General features: G+C 60.7%; 1 protein-coding gene across 1 annotated transcript in view; it reads left to right on the plus strand.

The window, feature by feature from the left end:
* Positions 1 to 17,468, plus strand: part of LOC108390238 (t-SNARE domain-containing protein 1) — an 86,434-nt gene that overhangs the window by 31,053 nt on the left and 37,913 nt on the right. The window contains 3 exon segments of the mRNA XM_073230239.1: positions 4,295 to 4,372; positions 5,193 to 5,262; positions 16,892 to 16,994. Coding sequence (XP_073086340.1) covers positions 4,295 to 4,372; positions 5,193 to 5,262; positions 16,892 to 16,994 — 251 coding nt within the window.

Raw genomic sequence — 17,468 nt, forward strand, 5'->3', positions numbered from 1 at the left:
CTCAGAGACCCAGGAGGCTGGGTGCAGTTGCTGGGGCTGCTTCTGCCCCAGGACACCGGCTCCGCAGCTGGTCTTGCCGGGAGGAAGCAGCTGGGTGCCTGGAGGCTGTTCTCAGGGCTGCGGCACTACACTGAAGCCATCCACGAGCAGCCGGATTCCCCTGGCTGCCGGGTTTCAGCTGCTTACTGGGGGAGGGCCGCCCTGGCGCTGCCCCCTTATGGCAGAGGCAGGGTGCTCTGAGGAGCTCTGCACTGTTATTCTGTGAGAACTGGGGCTAGATTTCTGTGCAGTGCACACCGCTGACCTGAGGCACCCCTGTGGTCTGTGGCTGGCAGTAGACACCTCACCTGCCCCTCAGCCAGAGTGACTGTCCCTCTGTCCCTATTGTACTGTGTCGCCTGTTGCTGAATGGGGCTGTGTGTGTGGTTGGTGGTGAGGAGGCCCAGCTGCTGGGGCAGAGCCCCGAAAGGGCACGGCCGCGTCTCCCTGTGCAGCCCAGCGGCCAGGCCTCCGGCAGCTCTGCCCCAGGGCCCAGGGCCCAGGCCCCTTCCGGCTTGTGGCTCTGCCCCCCGAGCTGCCCTGGTCTGTTGGATGTGGCACCCCATTGCCTGCCCGCCAGGGAGGAAGGGAGAGGCAGAGGGCGTGCAGTTCCTTTTGGGGACATGAGAGAAAACCACACTCCACTTCCCACATTCCAGAGGGGGGATTAGTCCTGCAGTCCCTGTGGCTGCAAGGGGGTTGGGAGATGTCCCGTGCCATGTGGCCAGGGGCCGAGCCCATCGGAAAGGCTGGGTCTAGGAGGCAACTTGAGTTGCCTGACAGTGCAGCTGGCATCTACCCTGGCATCTCTCCAGCTGAGGTAACAGGCCCCCACGCCCTCGCCCAGGTTCCAGTGGGGGAGGGGTAGGCCTGGTGGGGGCCCGGCAGCAGTCCTTGTCCTGGCTGGAACTGCCTTACATCTTCACCCAGGAATGCACACACCACCCCCGCCCTGGGTCCGCAGCCGCTCCAAGGCAGTGGCTGGCAGCCCCCACCCACGCCCACAGCCCTCATTTCATGCCCGCCCATGGTGACTCTAGGTGTCTACAAACCCCACAGTGGCATCAGAAATATCCGCCTGACCTGCATCTGTTGCAAGACTGGCACGCCCACTGTGTCATCCTGAGGCAGGGGTCTCTATGGGCTGCTCACAGGGACCTCTGTGATGGAGGCTTGGCATCTGCCCGCTGGCTGGGGACCAGACCTGCCCTGGACCGTGCCCCTCAGGGAAGCTTTGCCCAGCCCTGCAGCTTCTGCCCGGCTCCCGCCTCCTGCACCCCAGGCCAGTGGGGGAGCCTCTCTGGGAGGACCTGCTTGGCCCCAGGGGGCTCTGCCCTGACTCACTGCTGGAGCAGGGGCTGGTGAGCTGAGAGCCTATGTGGCTCCGGGGCACTCCAGGCTCTGCTCCTTGCCTGAGGCCTCCTCACTGCTGCTGCGTCTCCATGGGGCTCTCCCTGAGACCAATGGCTGCCCATGGGGTAGCGTGTCACCTTTGTGAAAGCCGCCTGCTGTCTCTCCTGGCACTTACTAGCTGGTGCACTGAGCCACCCACTCAGCCTCCTGGAGCTCAGATGCCTCAGCCCAGATCCGAGACAGAATGTCTCAGAACCACAGTTATCTGGAAAGATGAAGGCCACTTCATGGGTCAGTAGTTTTATGACAAGGACTTGGTTCCAAATGGCCAATCAGGCCACTGCCACAAGGGCAGGACGTGGTGGTCAGAAGACAGGGCTTGAAGAGGTATCCAGAGCCCAGCCTCAAGAAGGGACAAGTGTGGGAGACGTGCCCCCACCCGTCTGCCCCAGTGTGAGGGGCTTCTGGAGTCATCCGCATGCATGGGGAGGGCATGAAGGATTCTTAGAGCTGAGTAGTCCCTCTGCCTCATGTTGCAGATGAGGACAGAGGCCTGGGAGCGGGCGCTGCCTGAGCCCCGCTCCTCATGTGTGTCCTGTAGAAGAAGCTCATGGGCTCCCAGGGGCGTGTCGCCATGTTACAGGGGAGCTCCAGGCTCACCCTCCGGGTATCACTGCTGCGGGCTCCGCTCCGTGTTTGTGCCCCTGTGTGCGGTTCCCCGCTCGTCTCCACGCTCTCCTCTTTCCGTTCAAGCCTCTTGGTCAGAGTGCGACATTGTTACCATTCTCAGGGGACCTGCCAGGTTCGGAGAGGGAGCCCCTCCTGTCCAGGCTGGAGGCACCATCTCTACTGGGGACTGGGGACGGGGTGTGGCAGTGGAGACACATAGCATGGTCCTGACAGTCTGGACTGTGTGTCAGGGAGACGAGGGGTCTAGGGGACTTCCCAGGGGCTGGGCTCAGGCTGGCCAGGCCGTGACTCATGCACCCCCTCCTGTTTTGTGTGTTTATTCATCAGTGAGGTGGTGCCTGGCAGTGTCCAGCCTGGAGCCAGGTGGCTGAGAGGTGGTGGTGGGAAGAAGCCCCTCCGTCATGGACCTGCCCCCTGGAGACCACTCCAGGTACCACCTCGCCCCCAGCCTGCATGTGGGCCCTCCGAGTTGGTCACCCTGTGCTCAGGGGCCATGCTTCCTGGTGGCAGCAGGACAGAGATGGCTGAAGCGTTGGGAGCCGAAGTGGGAGGCGTTGGCGGTTGGCAGGATAGGCCTGCAGGTGACCTGTGTCCTCCTGGGAGCCCCACATGGGAAGTCTGTGCTTCTGCCCTGGGACGCTAAGCAGAGCTGGTTGGGGCCTGCATCCTGGTGTGTGGGCCCAGGATGGTGGTGTTTCCCCTATGCCGGGCCACCACAGGCTGGCTTGGGAAGGGTCCCCGCACCTCCAGCCCCTTCCAGACCTCACACCAAGCTCCTTTTTGATTGCATTTACCTGGGGCATTTTAAACACACAGAAAAGTTGGAAGAATCACACAGTGGCCACCACGTGCCCACCCATTGTGCTGCGTGGTGTCAGTGGGAGTGGGCCGCCTGCCCATCACTGATCCCCTTACTTTTGCATGTGTTTTGGAGAGAGCTGTGGGCCTCAGGGCACACCTCCTAAATATCCACGTGTCTTTCATTTCTCTCTTGTATAGTGAGATGCACAGATCCTAGGTCATCCAGGGGCTTTGACAAATGCATGTGCCTGGTAACCCTTACCTGGAAGTCCCCTAGCCTCACCCCCAGCCCGGGGTACCAGGTGACTTGTCTGCTGGAACATGCTATAAACTGGCTTGTGATGAGTGTGCTCTGGGGCCTGGTCAACCCCTGGAGGCAGAGCTGTGGGATTACTGTGTGGCCTGTCCTTCCTCTGTGGCTTGGTTGCATGAAGGGACTGTGCCTTTGTGTTCTGCTCATGTACAGTGTGGCACCCTTTCCTGGTGTTGGGAACATGACCTGTGGCCGTCTCAGCCCAACTTCTGTGGGCATCATGTGTTCCTGTGCACAGTGACTGCACGTGGCTGGGCCGCAGGGTGGCCCATGTCCGGTTTTCTAAGGGATGCAGGGACCTTCTCGTGGCACATGCTGTTTCGAGCTCTTTTCAGCAGGGTCTGGCCATTCTCATCCTCGCTAGGACTTGGCAGTGTCTGCAGAACTTTCTATATGGAGTTTTTGGATTGGTAAAATTCACACAACAGAAACTTTCCCGTTTTGGCCATCCTGGTGCAAACACTGAAGTGGCTTTAGTGCATTTGGTGTTGTGCCATCACTATCTGACTCCAGAGCATTTTGGCCCCAGACAGCAGCCCCCACCCTGAGCAGTGTCCCCACCCCCGGCCCAGTCCCACAAGCACAAACCCGCTCGGTGCCTGTGGGCTGGGGGTGGGCAGTTCACGTGAGGGGAACAGGCGACACCGTCTCCCCTCGCAGTATGACTTCAGGCTCCCCTGCCACATGAAGCATGTCACACTCATTTTCGTGGCTGGGCAGTGTCCCACTGCCAGGGTGGACCACGCCTCTTCACCAGTCGGCGGACCTTCTGGGTTGCTGCCCTGTGTGACTCACAAGTTCAGCCGTGGTGAACGCGCTGCTGGCCTTCGTGTGGGCCCGGTGCTCGTCCCCTGGAGTGTGCCCAGCAGTGGAGTTCCTGGGGGCGCAGGGCAGCTGGTGCCCTGGGCTGGACCTCCCGAGGAGCCTCCCTCTTTGCTTTCCCGTTTCCATTGGCTTGTGAGTGCCACGCCTGCTGGTTGGGGGCTGCACCCCTGGTGCCCCGCCCGACCCTGAGCCAGGGAGGGGGTGTGGTGCTCTGGTGCCGACTTCTGCAGGCAGCCCAGTGAATGTGTGCTCCCCCCTCCTGTCATCCTGCAGCTGCCCAGGCGGAGCCCGGTGACCTCCACGAGCTAGTCCAGGACACGTCGGCCAGCATCTCCCGAATCAGCTCCAATGGTGAGTCTGTACCCAGGCCCACCTCGTGCCTCTGGAGATCAAGTCACACGGGGTGGTGGGTGGCCACAGCCTCACCCCACTCGGCACCCTGCAGTCAGACCCCGAGGCCATTGCTGTGCCCTGCACCCCCCGCCCACACAGCGCTCCTGCACCTGTCCCCTCAGTGCCTCCCTCCTCCTGTCAGCGTGTGATGCAGGCGAGTCCCTGTAGGGAGGGAGCTTGTGAGAGCCTCGCTCAGCCTGGCAGGCCAGGCCCACTCACAGGGCACTGCGGCGGGGGGGGGTGGGGCGGGAGCCATAACAACCAGGCCGGGGCCTGTCCTCAGCTCCCACAGACCTGGGGACATGGGACAGGCAGGGCTCGCTGCACCCTCCTGGGGGAAGGGTGGTGTCTGCCCGAACCTAGAGCTCTCAGGCCAGTAAGAAAGTGCTGAACAGGAGCAAGATGTGGGGGAGGAGAGAGGCACCCCCTCCCCAGACCCAGGGTGAGGCCCCTGGAGGCAACTCCTAAGAACCGTTGAGCCCCACGTGGACCTAGGGGTCTGTCCCAGGACAGGCGGGAAGAAGGCCCCTGCCCAGGGGTGTAACCGACCAAGTGTGGGGTTGGGGGCTGTGCCAGCCTGGAGGCCCCCAGCACTGCCGGGCCCTGATGTCCTGACCCTGGCAGGCTCTTGGTCCCTTGGGTGGCCCCCTGGCCTTGGCGTGCTTGTCCTGAGGCTCCCTCTCCTGCTTATGCTGGGGGCGGGGGCATACCCAGAGCTTTGGGGCTTGCGCAGTGCAGGTCCTTCTGCTCCTGACGTCTCTGTTCCTTCTCTCCGCAGTGACCTCCTTGGAGCAGAGCCTCTGGTCCCTGGGGACGCCGAGTGACACGCAGGAGCTGAGGGACAGCCTGTGAGTGTGCAGCTGTGTGCAGGTGCCGCCTCCGTGGGGCACACCGCTGCACCAGTGCCCCATGTGGATGCCTGAGTGGGCACACACGCAAGCAGAAGTGCATTCGGGTGGCGGGACACACGTCTTTTCACACGCTTTTTCCCCAGATGTGTCTGCCTCGCACCAGAACTCATGGGCAGGGTCTGCACACCTGTGAAAGTACATGTGGACATGATGTGGCACAGTTGTGCCATTTGCATAGCTGGTTTGCCAGCAGTGGACACACAGGCTGGTTGGAGTGGGGCTCTGGGTGATTGACTCTGCCCCTGTGGGGGTCCCACTGTATTTCCTTGTGGGGCTCCCTAGATGTCGGCTCTGGGACGGGCTGGGTGAGGCAGCTGGTCTGGGATGAGGTTTGGCTCCTGACAGAAAGACTCCTTAAGTGCTGGGTTTCTGAGGAGGGGACAGACATTTCTGCAGGGGACCTGGCAGGTGTGGGGGTGGGTAGCTGGTGCTTAGTAGTCCCTACCATCTGGGGCCAGGCTGTACTCCACAAGTCCTTCTCGGGGAGCCCTGATGGGTCCCCAGCTCTTCAGCTTTCTATCCCAGCACGGTGCAGCTTGGGGAGCCCCAAGGGGAACCTAAGGCCTGTCTGAGTCCCAGTTCCCTTTGCCACCTCCTTGCCAGGGGACCCTGAGCCTGTCAAAGCACCTCTCTGAGCCTGAGCCAGCCTGTCTAGGAAAGGGAACAGGGTGGGCTGGTGGACAGGCTGGGCTCTGGGGCTGGGCTAGGGCTGATACTGAGCGCCCTCCTGTGTGGATATCCCCTGGTGAGGTCACAGCCCTTGTCCCAAGTGGCCCGCATCCTGAAGCTGCCGTCCCTGGGAGCCTCCAGGGGTTGCTGGCTTCCTGAGGAGCCCTGGAGTGCTTGGGTCCAGCTGAACCTGTTGTCCCATGCACGGACCTGAGGAACTTCCCTGTCTCTTCACATGTCCCCTTGTCGCTCAGCCTTGCCCCCTGCTGACGGCTATGTCAGACCCACTCCTGGCCTTCTCCTTCCCCTTCCCACCTTTGCTCTGGGCAAACTGGGCAGTCTGGTGGCCCCTGGAAGAGAACTGTTACACTGTTCTGTGGGTAGCAAGCATATGACGGCCAGTCCCCTGGGCAAGGACCCCCCCCAGGGCCAGCGCTTCCTGACTCCAGGCCAGCACCTTGTGCCTACTCAGTCTCAGTAAGTGTCCGCTGCCAGCAGCCTTCCCTCCCTGTCTTCTGTCCACACAGGACCCTGGCCAGCCTCCCCAGCAGGGGCCTCATGGTTTGGGCACCCATACTGCTTATACTTCTGAAATCTAGGCCCGTCGTCTGTGGGTTTGGAGTTTTCTGTCCTGATGATTCCTGATGTGTTTGGAGTTAGCCATCGAGGAAGCACCGGGCCCCGCAGCAGGACAGGGCTTCCTTGGGTGGGACTCAGCCCTGCCCTCGGCTCCTTGCATCCTTCCTGTGACCTGGGGAGCCGTCAGGCATGTCATGTTCCTGTTCTACAGATGAAGACACTGAGGCTCTGAGAGGGGTTGGGTGTGGCCAGGACCACACCCCTCTGACTGGCAGGCCCAAACCCACCTGCCACCTATCCATCACCTGCCCACCTACTCCCCCCACCCCCACCTTTCCTTCTGTCCATCTGTCTCTGTTAACTGCACCACCCTTCCAAGTCGGGGTTCCAGAACTCGAGGCAGCAGAGGGCCCTTTGCAGATTTTATGTACAATTATGTATTTGATTATCCTTCCTATTTCTTTTTCAAGATGAGCTATGCTGTTTCTTGACTGTGAAAGTGACACATGTGAGTTACAGGGAAAATGGACGTTGGAGCGTCTGAGGGGTACTGCTCCCATTTCTGTTTCCTGCCTGCCTCTTCTCAGTCCACAGTGTTTTGCGAACTGGGTTGAAGTGAATAGTGTTCTGGGATCCTGCTTTTCACTTGGGATGGCACATGTGCCCTCATACACGCCGACAACAGACCTTCAGAAGTGTGCGGACGCTGTTGGATCCGCATGATTATCGCGTGAGACCCTGGGCCACATCTTTGGGCCCCTCCCATCTCTCACTGTCACGCACCATGTTCCCAGGGGTGGTGGTGTGGGTCATTCTGGTCTTGCATCCTGTTCTCAGGTTAGGTGGAGTGGTGTTCCTTGGGTCACGCTTGGTGTTTTCAGGGCCCTGGGTCTTGAGTGTGTTTCCTGGGCAGCCTTGCCCAGCTGGCTGGAGGGTGACCTGTCCAGTGTGGGTCTGGAGAGGAGCGCTGGCTCCTGGGCCTTCCCTATTGGACACCGGGCCTGGCCTGCAGTGACGGGCCCACAGTGATCACATGTCCCTGGGCCACTGCCCCGTCAGCCTCCACTTTCTGATGTAGAAGCCCACCACTTTAGCACCTCCTGCCTCCAAGCCCACCCCCTGCAGAGCCCCCGACCCTCTTGCTCCCCTCCTGCAGGGTGGCTCCTAACCAGGCTGCCGGCCTTGCTTGCTAGCCATGGCCTTCTGGGGCCTCCCATGACGCTATTCCAGGCCGAGTATATGTACATTGTAGACTGTTAGCATTTGGAAATGACTTGAGGCCAACATATGGTTGCTTGCTCAGTATTTTCTCCATACTGACAGCCGCCAGCTTTTTTATTTGCCGGGTAAGGACATAAAAAGCTCAAGTACCCACCATCCATTACTGCCAAGGTTTTACAGGGGAAAGGGCGGTTCAGTGTTCTGGAAGTAGGGCAGCTGCTCTCGGGAGAGAGGACAGCCCTTCGGACGGAAAGATTTGGCTTCCTCCGGCCCTGGCAGGGCCTGACCTGCCTTCCTCACCTGGCGTGGCACGGGTGTGGGCCTTGTTTCTGCCAGCCGCCCCAGGGGCTCTGCCCTGGTCCCCCCAGCATGGGCTCCCTGATGGCCGAGGTGGCTGGCTGGTGGTCTCTGCCCCCTGTGGGGTGAGGCTCAGTGGTGGTGGGGCTGTGCTTGTCCCTGTTGGAGCCCCTGGGGAATGGTATCTGCATGATTGGACGGCCATTCCAGGAGCCCCATCCAGGAAGTCTGCCTGTGGGCCCGGGCCCTCTGCCCTCAGCCTTGTAATTGTGCCTGGCTCCTAGTTTGTAGGTCCAGGGCATAGAGCATGGCAGCGACAACGGGTCCAGGCCTGGGGCAGGGCCGCCCTGCACCTGAGCCCACAGCTGGTTCTGGTGAGGCTGTGCCCATGGCAGGTAGGGAGGCTCTTCCGAGGCCCGGGGGGCTCTCTGGCCCGGAGCTCTGGGTGGCCCGGCCCCTCCTAGTGAGTGCGGGGCTCACGAGCAAGGCCAAGGTCCTGTACGGCACTGTCTGCTCACAGTGCCCTTGGGCCCCCCATATGGTCAGACCCCCGACAGGTTCCCCCTCTGATTCTCATGCTACAGGACTGTGGGCACCAGCCTCGCTCAGGCTCAGGGAGGGCCTTGCCCAAGGCCTGGTGTGGCGGGAGCCTGGGCAGTGGGCTGGGTCCCCTGGATTAAGACTAGCACCCTAGAGGGGCAGAAAGTGGAAGCAGAGGGGGGCCTGCCTGGGGTGTGTGGGGTGCATGCCAGCCTCCCCCCTCTCTCTTTCCCTCCTTCCTGTGGGGCACCTCTTCCTCCAGGGTCCTTCCTAATGCTACCTCCCTCAGAGGCCGCATCTCAGCTCTCCCCACCAGCAACAGCCCCTGTGCTTGGACCCCACTCCCCTGTTCATAGACAGCCTTGGGGACCTTATGGGGGTACGTGCCTAGAGAGAGACTGAACTTCCACCCTGAACTTCTAGGGTGGGGACGTGAGTATGTATGTGAGTGCCCAGTGTCCCCTGCTGGTGTGGGGCAGGGAGGACTGTGTCCCCAGACTTACTGGTAGGTTCCCTTGTATCTGCAGGAAGTCCTGTGTGTGTGTCTGCTCACCTGTACATGTCAGGGTGGCCTGAGTGCGGGTGTGCTAGGAGGTCCACTGGGGGTGTGCTTAACCACCCCAAGGGGCAGTGCGGGGGTCCAGGGAGGGCTCCTGGCTCACGGGAACAGGTTTCCCCTCCCAGTGGAGATCTGCTTGTCAGATCGCACAGGGGCTAAGAAGGCTTGGCCCAGCTCAAGCCAGGGCTGCCGGGGCCCTGCCGCTCTGCAAGAGGCTCAGTGCTGACAGCCCCGCCGCTGTGAAGGCCGCCGCAGGCTCTGTCTCCCTCCTCCCAGAGCTCAGCCTGGAGGACCCAGAGCCCTGGAGGCTTCTCACTGCACCCCAACCATGACCACGTGCCTGCACATGAAGACCTTCTGGGCGTTTGCTTAAGAACCAGGAGCAGGGAGAGGGGCTTTCCGCCGCCTCCTGTGCCATCTGCCGGTCGTCCGGGGTGGAACTCGCCCTGCTCCCCTGGGCTGACCTGCATCCCACACTGACTTTCCAGCGTTCTGCGGGGCCCAGGCTCACTGACCAGGGCACAGCCTGGGGGGTCCTGCCAGCCCGTGGAACCCAGGCCCCTCCTGTAATGTGTGGGGCAGGAGGCCAGGAGAGGGAGGGGCTTTCCCGGGGCTGCAGGGCGAGAACCGAGGAGAAGACGCTGTCCGGACGTGGGGTGGTGGCTGCCTGTTGTCTTGGGCCTGGAAGACACCGTTGAGAACTGGATGTGGGTCAGACCTTCTGTCTCAAAGGGGGAGCCTTCCAGCAGCCCAGGGCCAGACCCCAGCCTCCAGGCCGGGGGTGGGAGGCCATGGAGCTGGTGACTCAGCATCTGGCAGGTGCAGCACGGAGGGTCGTGTCGGCTCCTTGGGCCTCGGCAGGACCACCTGGAGCCTGGGTACTCCGCAGCGGGGGCTGAAGCATCTGGAAGCTTCCTCACCCACACGACCAGCAGGGACTGATGCTGAGGTCACCTGCGACGTCCCTAAAGCATCTGCATGTGGACTCTGTGTGACTGGGGCTCCCCTGTGGCTCGGCATCCTCACTGTCCCCAAACTTAGGTGTGGGCCGAGGCTCCAGCACAGACCGCAGAAGCGACGTCACCCCCGAGGACTAGCGTGGAAGTCATGTGGCATCACTTCTGCCATTCTGCGTGGTCAGAGCAGCCCCCAGCCTGTCCTTCAGAGGGGGACTCCACCCCCCAGTGGGAGGAGCGGCAAAGAACTTGGTGGCTGCTCTTTTCAAACTGCCACAAGGCCCGAGTAGCAGCAGAGATGGTCTGTGTGGGGAGCCAGAGGAGAGGCTGTGGCCAAGCCTGGCGTCAGCGAGGCAGGCACCGGTCAGGCCTGGTAGATTGTTTGGGCTTTGTTTCCAGAGCAGTGGGAAGCCAATAGAAGAGAGTGGCATGATGGTTGGCACTGAAGGCAAGTCCTGACTCATGCAGAAGCCCTGTCTGTGGACTCAGCCCTCTTCAGTGCAGTGGCCAGTCCCTTGAGGCAGCCAGGACGTGGCCCATGTGTGCCTGGGGGTGGCAGGCAGGCCGGGGCATTGGCCATATCTCACTCCATCCCTCCACCCCTTTCCTCTGCCTGGGTCACTGACAGCCCAATGTAAAGGGGCCCATGTGAGAGAATGGACTTGGGCTTGCTTGGCTGGTATGAGGGCTCCCTGGGGCCCAGGTGGGGGGCAGGTGGTCCTCTGGGTATGAGGGCTGACCTGGCCCGGCCTCATCTGCCCTGCCTGCTGTCTAACCGGGAGCTTGGAGGGGGTGAGGCCAGCCCTGCTATGGGTCAGGGCCCCCTGCACAGGGACCCCTCCTCTGGACAGGGCAGGCAGTCACTGTGGGTGGCGGAGACCAGGGAGGAGCCTCACCTTGGCCTTGTAAGTCAGGGGTTGTGCTGTCTGGCCAGTGACTTCAGAGGCACAGACCACCCCCAGGCTGCTGGGACCCTCCCAGCACCCTGACTGAGGGGCCTGAGCAGTGGCTGTGAAGGGCTGCACTGCTGCGGGTGGATGGGCCTCAGCCCCTGGGCTGCTGGGGCGGGCAGGGCATCTGCCCCAGGGGCTCACCGGAGGTCACTGAGCTCATGCCAGGCACAGCCTTGGCCCGTGAGGTGTGAGCTGTTTCCTTGTTTCCCGGAACCTTCTCTAGGGCAGGCTCTGGGATGGCAGAGCCACCCCCACCCAGGCCTCCGCTCAGGCCTGCTGAGCCATTTGGATTTCTCCTGTGGGGGAGGCTGGGGGTGGGGGGTGAGGGAGGGATTTCTGGGTGTTCCCAGGAAGGATGGCAGCGGAGAGCTGCCTGCCAGATTTGGCAACAGGAGGCTGCTGGTGACCTTGAGAAGACAGGTGTGCGCAGTGCCCCACGCTGGAGCGTGGCCCAGCCCTTGTTCCCGTGGCTGATGTTCCATCGTGTGGAAACTCTGAGCCCAAAAATGATGGTGTTAGGAGGTGGGACCTTCGGGAGGTGATAGGTCATGAGGTGGGCCTCATGCATGGGGTTCGTGCCCTCCTACCAGGGGCCCAGAAGGCTCCCCACCATGCCTCCACACAAGGACATGGCGGGGAGGAGCCTGCCGTGAGTCAGGGATGTGGCCCTTACCAGACACCCCACCTGCTGCCACCTGCATCTTGGGCTTCCAGCCCCAGTCTGGGGCTCTGACAGCCCCTGCGTGCACCAGGATGCCCTTCATCTGTGGATAGCTCGGGGGGTTCTCTGGCTGCTGTGAGTCACGCTGCCGGGAAGGGCAGTGTGCAGGCCTGTGTGGGCATGTCTCCAGCTCCCCTGGGAGCGTGCTTTGGCTGGAACCGCCAGGTCTACTGCCTCGAGGAACTGCCAGCCCGTTTTCCCGAGTGGCGGAACTGTTTACGTCCCGCCAGCAGCACGAGGTGTTCCGATTGCCCTCCCCGAGTGCTGGGTGCTCCGCCTCTGAGCCAACCGCCTGCTGGGGACGAGGGGCCTCGCCCTGTGGATTGGTCTGTATTCACTGTGACGCCGGGGTCTTCATGTGGTGCTGACCATTTGTGTGTCTCCTTTGAAGGCCAGCCTATTCAGAGCCTATGCCTGTTTTTGAATTGGGTGATCTGTGCTTTTATTGCTGAGATGCTCCCTCTGTCTAGAGGCTTCTCCCAAGCTGTGCCTGGCTCTCCTGGGCTCTGCCTTCCCTCATTTGGGTCATGGGTCAGTCTCCTCCGCTGGCTCCTCTGCCTTCTTCTAGCCTCTCCTGCATTGGTATCCTTCCTGTGCTGGGGCTCCTGCAGTGGCCTGGGGACTTGGGAGGTGGCCATGGGCACCCCTGCCCGCCCTGGCCTGTGCTGTTAAAATGTGTCTCCTCCTCCCCAGCTCCCACCGCCCCACAGCCTCATCTCTCCCAGGACTGTCCAGCCTGCTGGGCCCTGCCAGGTTGCGGGGTCAGTTCCCGGGCCTGGGACCCCAAGCCTCCCTCCCCGGCCGGCTGCTCTGCTTGTTGCCCTCCCTGGCCACCTTTTATGTACAGTGCTGCCCCCTCAACCCACCCACTCACCCGTCCCCACCTCCACCAGACCACGCCTACCTAGACTTGCCTGGCCACCCCAGGCTTCCTGCTGTGTGTCCTGGGGCCCCTAGGCCCCTGCCTTGGGCACAGAGTGCTGCATGAGGTACGAGTGCAAGCTAATTAAAAACACTCTTACCCAGTTGTCCCAGCTCCGTCTGTTGAGAGGACTACCTTTTCCAAAAATCACTTGATCATGCATATATGGGTGCATTTGGGGACTGTCCTGTGTTGCCCATCTGAGCTGTCCTTGTCACAGCACTGCCCCGTCTCGATCCCTGAAGCCTCAGAGCCTCAGATGAGCTGTGCATCCATCCCACAGCCTTGTTCTCCTTTTTGGAAATTATGGATGCTTCCAGTCGTTTGTATTTCAATACAAATTTTAGAGTCAGCTTGTCTATTCCTGTGTTTTAAAACGTTTGCTGTAATTTTAATTGAGATTACATTGAATCTATAGATCCATTTCAGGAGAATTGACATCTTAACAATCTTGACCCGTGAACGTGGCCAAGCCTTTTATTTATGTGGTCTTCCATTTCTCTCAGCAGTCCCGTCCAGGTCTTAGTGGACAGGTTTTGCATGTGTTTTGTTATATTTATCATAACAATTTCACATTTTTTATACTGTCATGTCACTACTATTTAAATTTCATTTTCCACATAAGTACACGGAAGTGCAACTAATTTTGTCTGTTGCCTTGTGTATGTGACCTTGTTCGATCCCCTCATCAGTTCTTGGGGCAGTTTGGTTGACTCCTTAGGGTCTTCTTGATGGAAGAGCATGTTCTGTTTGAACGGAAGCAGTTTGACTTTGTTTTTGATCTTATGTGCCTTCCCCTTTTCTGCTTAAATGTTGTGAGTGTGTGATTTCAGAGTGTCGAAGCTTGTAAAATGCCGAGGGACATCAGGGAAAGCGCGCCTGCCCCCCTCCCCGCCGTCCCCATCTTAGGGGCCGCTCTGTGTCCCTCCACAAGCACATGTGTGCTGGTTTGTTTTACAGGTTCTTATCAGCTTGAACAAATTCCCTTATTTTTTTCTAGTTTTCTTAGCGTTTTTATAATGAATAGGCATTGAATTTTGACAAATGCTTTTTCTGCATGATTTATTGAGATGATTTTCTTTTAAAAGTTATTGTGTTAATCTGAGAATCACATTAATTGGTTTTTGAATGTTGCTTTCCCTGGGTGGACCCCTCTAGGTTCTGATGTATTATTCCTCTCCCATGTCCTTGGATTCAGTTTTCCAGTATCTTGTTCAGTATTTTTACTACCGTGTTTGTGACTGACTTGGAGTGTCCTTTTCTTTTAGATTGAGTTTGGGTCGTGGGTGCTGCCGGCCTCATGAGAGGTAGATGCCGTGTGTATTCTGCAGACATTTGTGTGGTATTGGCATTACCTCCGTAAGTGTTTGGCAGGGAAGCCCCTGTATGTGGCATCTGTGGGATGCTTTTAAGGACAAGTTGTATTCCTTCAGCAGCTGTAGAGCTATTTAGGTTTTCTCCTTTCTTCTCGAGTTGTTTTTGATGAGGAAACTTTTCTACCTCATCAGGGTATGAAATTTATTGATGGAATGTGAGCCGCAGTCCCTCCTGACCTGCCCTTTCCTGTGGGCGTGGAGGCCCGGCCACTCGCTCCTCATTGGTCACCTGGGCTTTTCCTTGACCCGTCTGGACACAGCTGTGCGGCTCTCTGATGCTCCCTAAGAGTACCTTCTGATTCTGTTGATTGTTCCTGTCATCGGTGTGTGTTCTGCTTTGTTAATTATTGAACTTCGCCATCTCTTTCCTCTTCCATTGTGTTCAGCTTGCTAGCTGCTTAGGTAGACGGTGCAGACTTGACTTACCCTTTTCTCTTTCCTGAGGGAAGAATCTAAGGTCCCTTTAAACTCTAGCTGCCTCCATAGCTCACTTCTTGTGTTTTCATTACCATCTAGTTTCTCCTCTTTTTGGGGAAGGGTGGTCTGCACCATTACGCCTCACAGCCGTCAGCTTGGAGGTGGGTCATCCTGGCCCCTGCAGCTTGCCGCCCCGCCTCGCCCGGTGCACTTCCCCCACCACGGGCCTTCACTGCTGCTTGGCTGTGCTGGTCGCATCCTCTGGTTGGCAAAGGCCTCAGCAGAGTGGCGTGGCACTTTGGAGTTGCAGGTGGGTGGGGAGGCCTCTTTTGCTGGGACCCTGCGCAGCGGATCCCACCTGCTCCTGAGGGGGACAGAGGCACATACAGCATGGCGCAGGCCTGGGCAGACTGCGTCTCTGGCGCTGCTGTGTTCTGGCTCTGGGCCTGTGAAGCCGCGGGCAGACGGCGCACATGAGGCTCTGCCTGTGCTGAGGTGGGGTCGGGGAGGGGGGAGAGGCAGCAAGAACGGCCAAGCGGGGCAGCCGTGCGCCGGCTCTTCCCGGGTGGCCTTGGATTCGCTCCCTCCACACCCCGAATCCCCACCATCCAGGTGGCTGTTTCTGGCCGCTGGAAGCTCTGGCACAGCCGAGGATGGCAGCAGCAGTAGCTGTGGGGCAGGCAGGGGGCACTGAGGCAAAGAGTGTGGGGCACAGCGGTGGTGAGCATGGTGTGCCAGGGACTCACGGAGGGCTCCGGGCTGGGGACACAACCACACTCCCCTTTCATAGGCTTCTACAGCTGCCGTGTGCGGTGGGCACAGGGTGGTGCCTGCACTGGTTGCCGGGGCCTGGCAGTCGCCCCAGGGAGGCACGCGGGAGCAGTGGGGTGTGGGATGGATTCTGAATGGTGCCCCGTGGACCTGCTGATGGGATGTGCTGGTGGGCCGGACGGAGGGCTGAGAGGGGGAGGGGCCACACCAAGGCTTTCGGTTCCGGGGACGGGAGGGGCGGGCGTGCCGTGAGCCGCCCGGGCCCCGCGGGACAGGCGGGCTGGTGCAGGAAAGCCCGTGTCGGTCCGTGGGGTTTAAGATGTCTGCTGGATATTCAGGTGGAGAGTCCAGGGGGACGTGGGACAGGCCAGTCTGGAGTTGAGGCCCAGGTGGGGATGTGAGCAGGGATGGCGGCACACAGATCATGAGGCCGGATACGTCACTGGAGAGAGTGTGGGCTGTGGGCCATGAGGTGTGGGGTGGCGTGCTGGCCACAGGGAGACGTGTGGGCCATGACGGGGAGGCATGTGGGCCATGGGGGGTGGTGTGCGGGCCACAGCTTGGGGAGAGGCATGCGGGCTGTGGTGAGAGGTGTGGTGAGAGTACAGAGGGTTCAGTGGGGTGTGACCCTGAGAGTGACCTTGGGGGAAGTTGATGCAGTGCCTTGGCAGCCCCAGTGGGGAGGGCCCTCAGCCCACGCCCTCTCAGGCTGGTTCTTGTCCTCCGCTTTACCCCACCCCGTGTCCCTTCCCGCACAGGCCACTGCCCCTCCCTCGGTGTGCTGCATGCTGTGTCAGGGCCTGGGGCCCACCCGTGTCTGCAGGGCATCCCCCTGTCAGGTGGTGCCTGGCTGTGTGGGTGCCTTTTGGGATGTTCCCACATGTGCAGCCCCATGGCCTGTGCTGTGCCCCCACTCCCGCCGCTGCTGTACGAAGGCATTGGGTTGCAGCGTGTAGGGTCAGGAGGGTCTATGGTATCTGCCTTCACTCACCTGGGTGTGTGCCCACAGAGGGCCTGAGGGTAAGCTCATCCCCAGGCCCCCTATGTCCAGAGGGGCTGTGGTCACCCCATGCCGGCGAGGGGCTGGATTTTTCAGCCCCTTGGTGGTCATGCTTGAAGCGTGCCTGCAGGCTGGAGGGACTTGGGCCTGCTAGTGGGATCTCACCAAAGCCCCTCAGGGTCCAGCTGAGTGGACCGGGATTTCCGCACCTGTGGTCCACGGACATGTGTGTGGCCACCTGTTCCCTCCAGGTTCCTGTCTAGCTGACCCCCAGGGGCCCTTCCATAGGGAAGGCTCATGCAGGGCCTCCATAGGGGCAGGCGCTGAACCCGCTGGGCCAGGGGCTCGGACCACGATCCGGATGTGGCTTGTCTGCAGGTCTGGGGTGGCTGTAGTGGGCAGCAGCTGCCTGACCCTCACTCACTGTGTACTCTCCCTCCTTCCCCAACCCCGGCTCCTCTGTCCCTGTGTGTGGGCCCTTGGCCTGCGCCCTGCCTCTCCTCGTCCTGCCTCCTCCCGTCCGGCCCTTTCTCCTGCCCTGCCCTCTCCCTTCCGGCCTCGCCTGCCTCCGCCCCGCCTTCTCAGGTGCATGGTGCAGCAGGAGACCAGCAGAATAGTGGCCGCCAGCGCTGGTGCCCTGAAGCGGATGGAAGAACCCCTGCAGGGCTGTCCCCGGGTACGTTGGGGAGTACAAGGGCAGCGGGCGCAGTGGGTGGCCGTGGCGGGGCATGTGGGGGACCGCGGCATGCTGGTGGCACTCAGGCTGCCTGGGACTCGGCTGCGCGGCAGCTCGGGCCAGAACCTGCTGGGCTCACCCGTTCAGGGGAGTGGTTTGTGGGGCTCCCACCGAACGCCAGGGCCTGGTGGGTGCCTTGGCTCCCTGCCTGGTTGAGGGCCCTGAGTCCTCTAGGCTGGGTGCCTCCAAAGGGAGGTTGGCGACACCCCTCCCCTCTCCTGCCTCCCTGGTCCCTGTCCTCGGCACGCACCTTCCCTGTCCTCACCATTGCCGTGTCCTCCTCCGTGTAGTCTGTCATCAGACCACAAATGTTACCACTGTGGTCACAGCCACCACTGTACCGGTGCCCTTGTCCCTCCACAGCTCTGACAGTCACCTGTCACTGCAGCCCTCCCCGACCCCCATCACTTCCACCATTGGCCTCAT

This window comes from Manis javanica, chromosome 2 (assembly GCF_040802235.1).
Source record: "Manis javanica isolate MJ-LG chromosome 2, MJ_LKY, whole genome shotgun sequence".
NCBI classification, from domain to species: domain Eukaryota; kingdom Metazoa; phylum Chordata; class Mammalia; order Pholidota; family Manidae; genus Manis; species Manis javanica.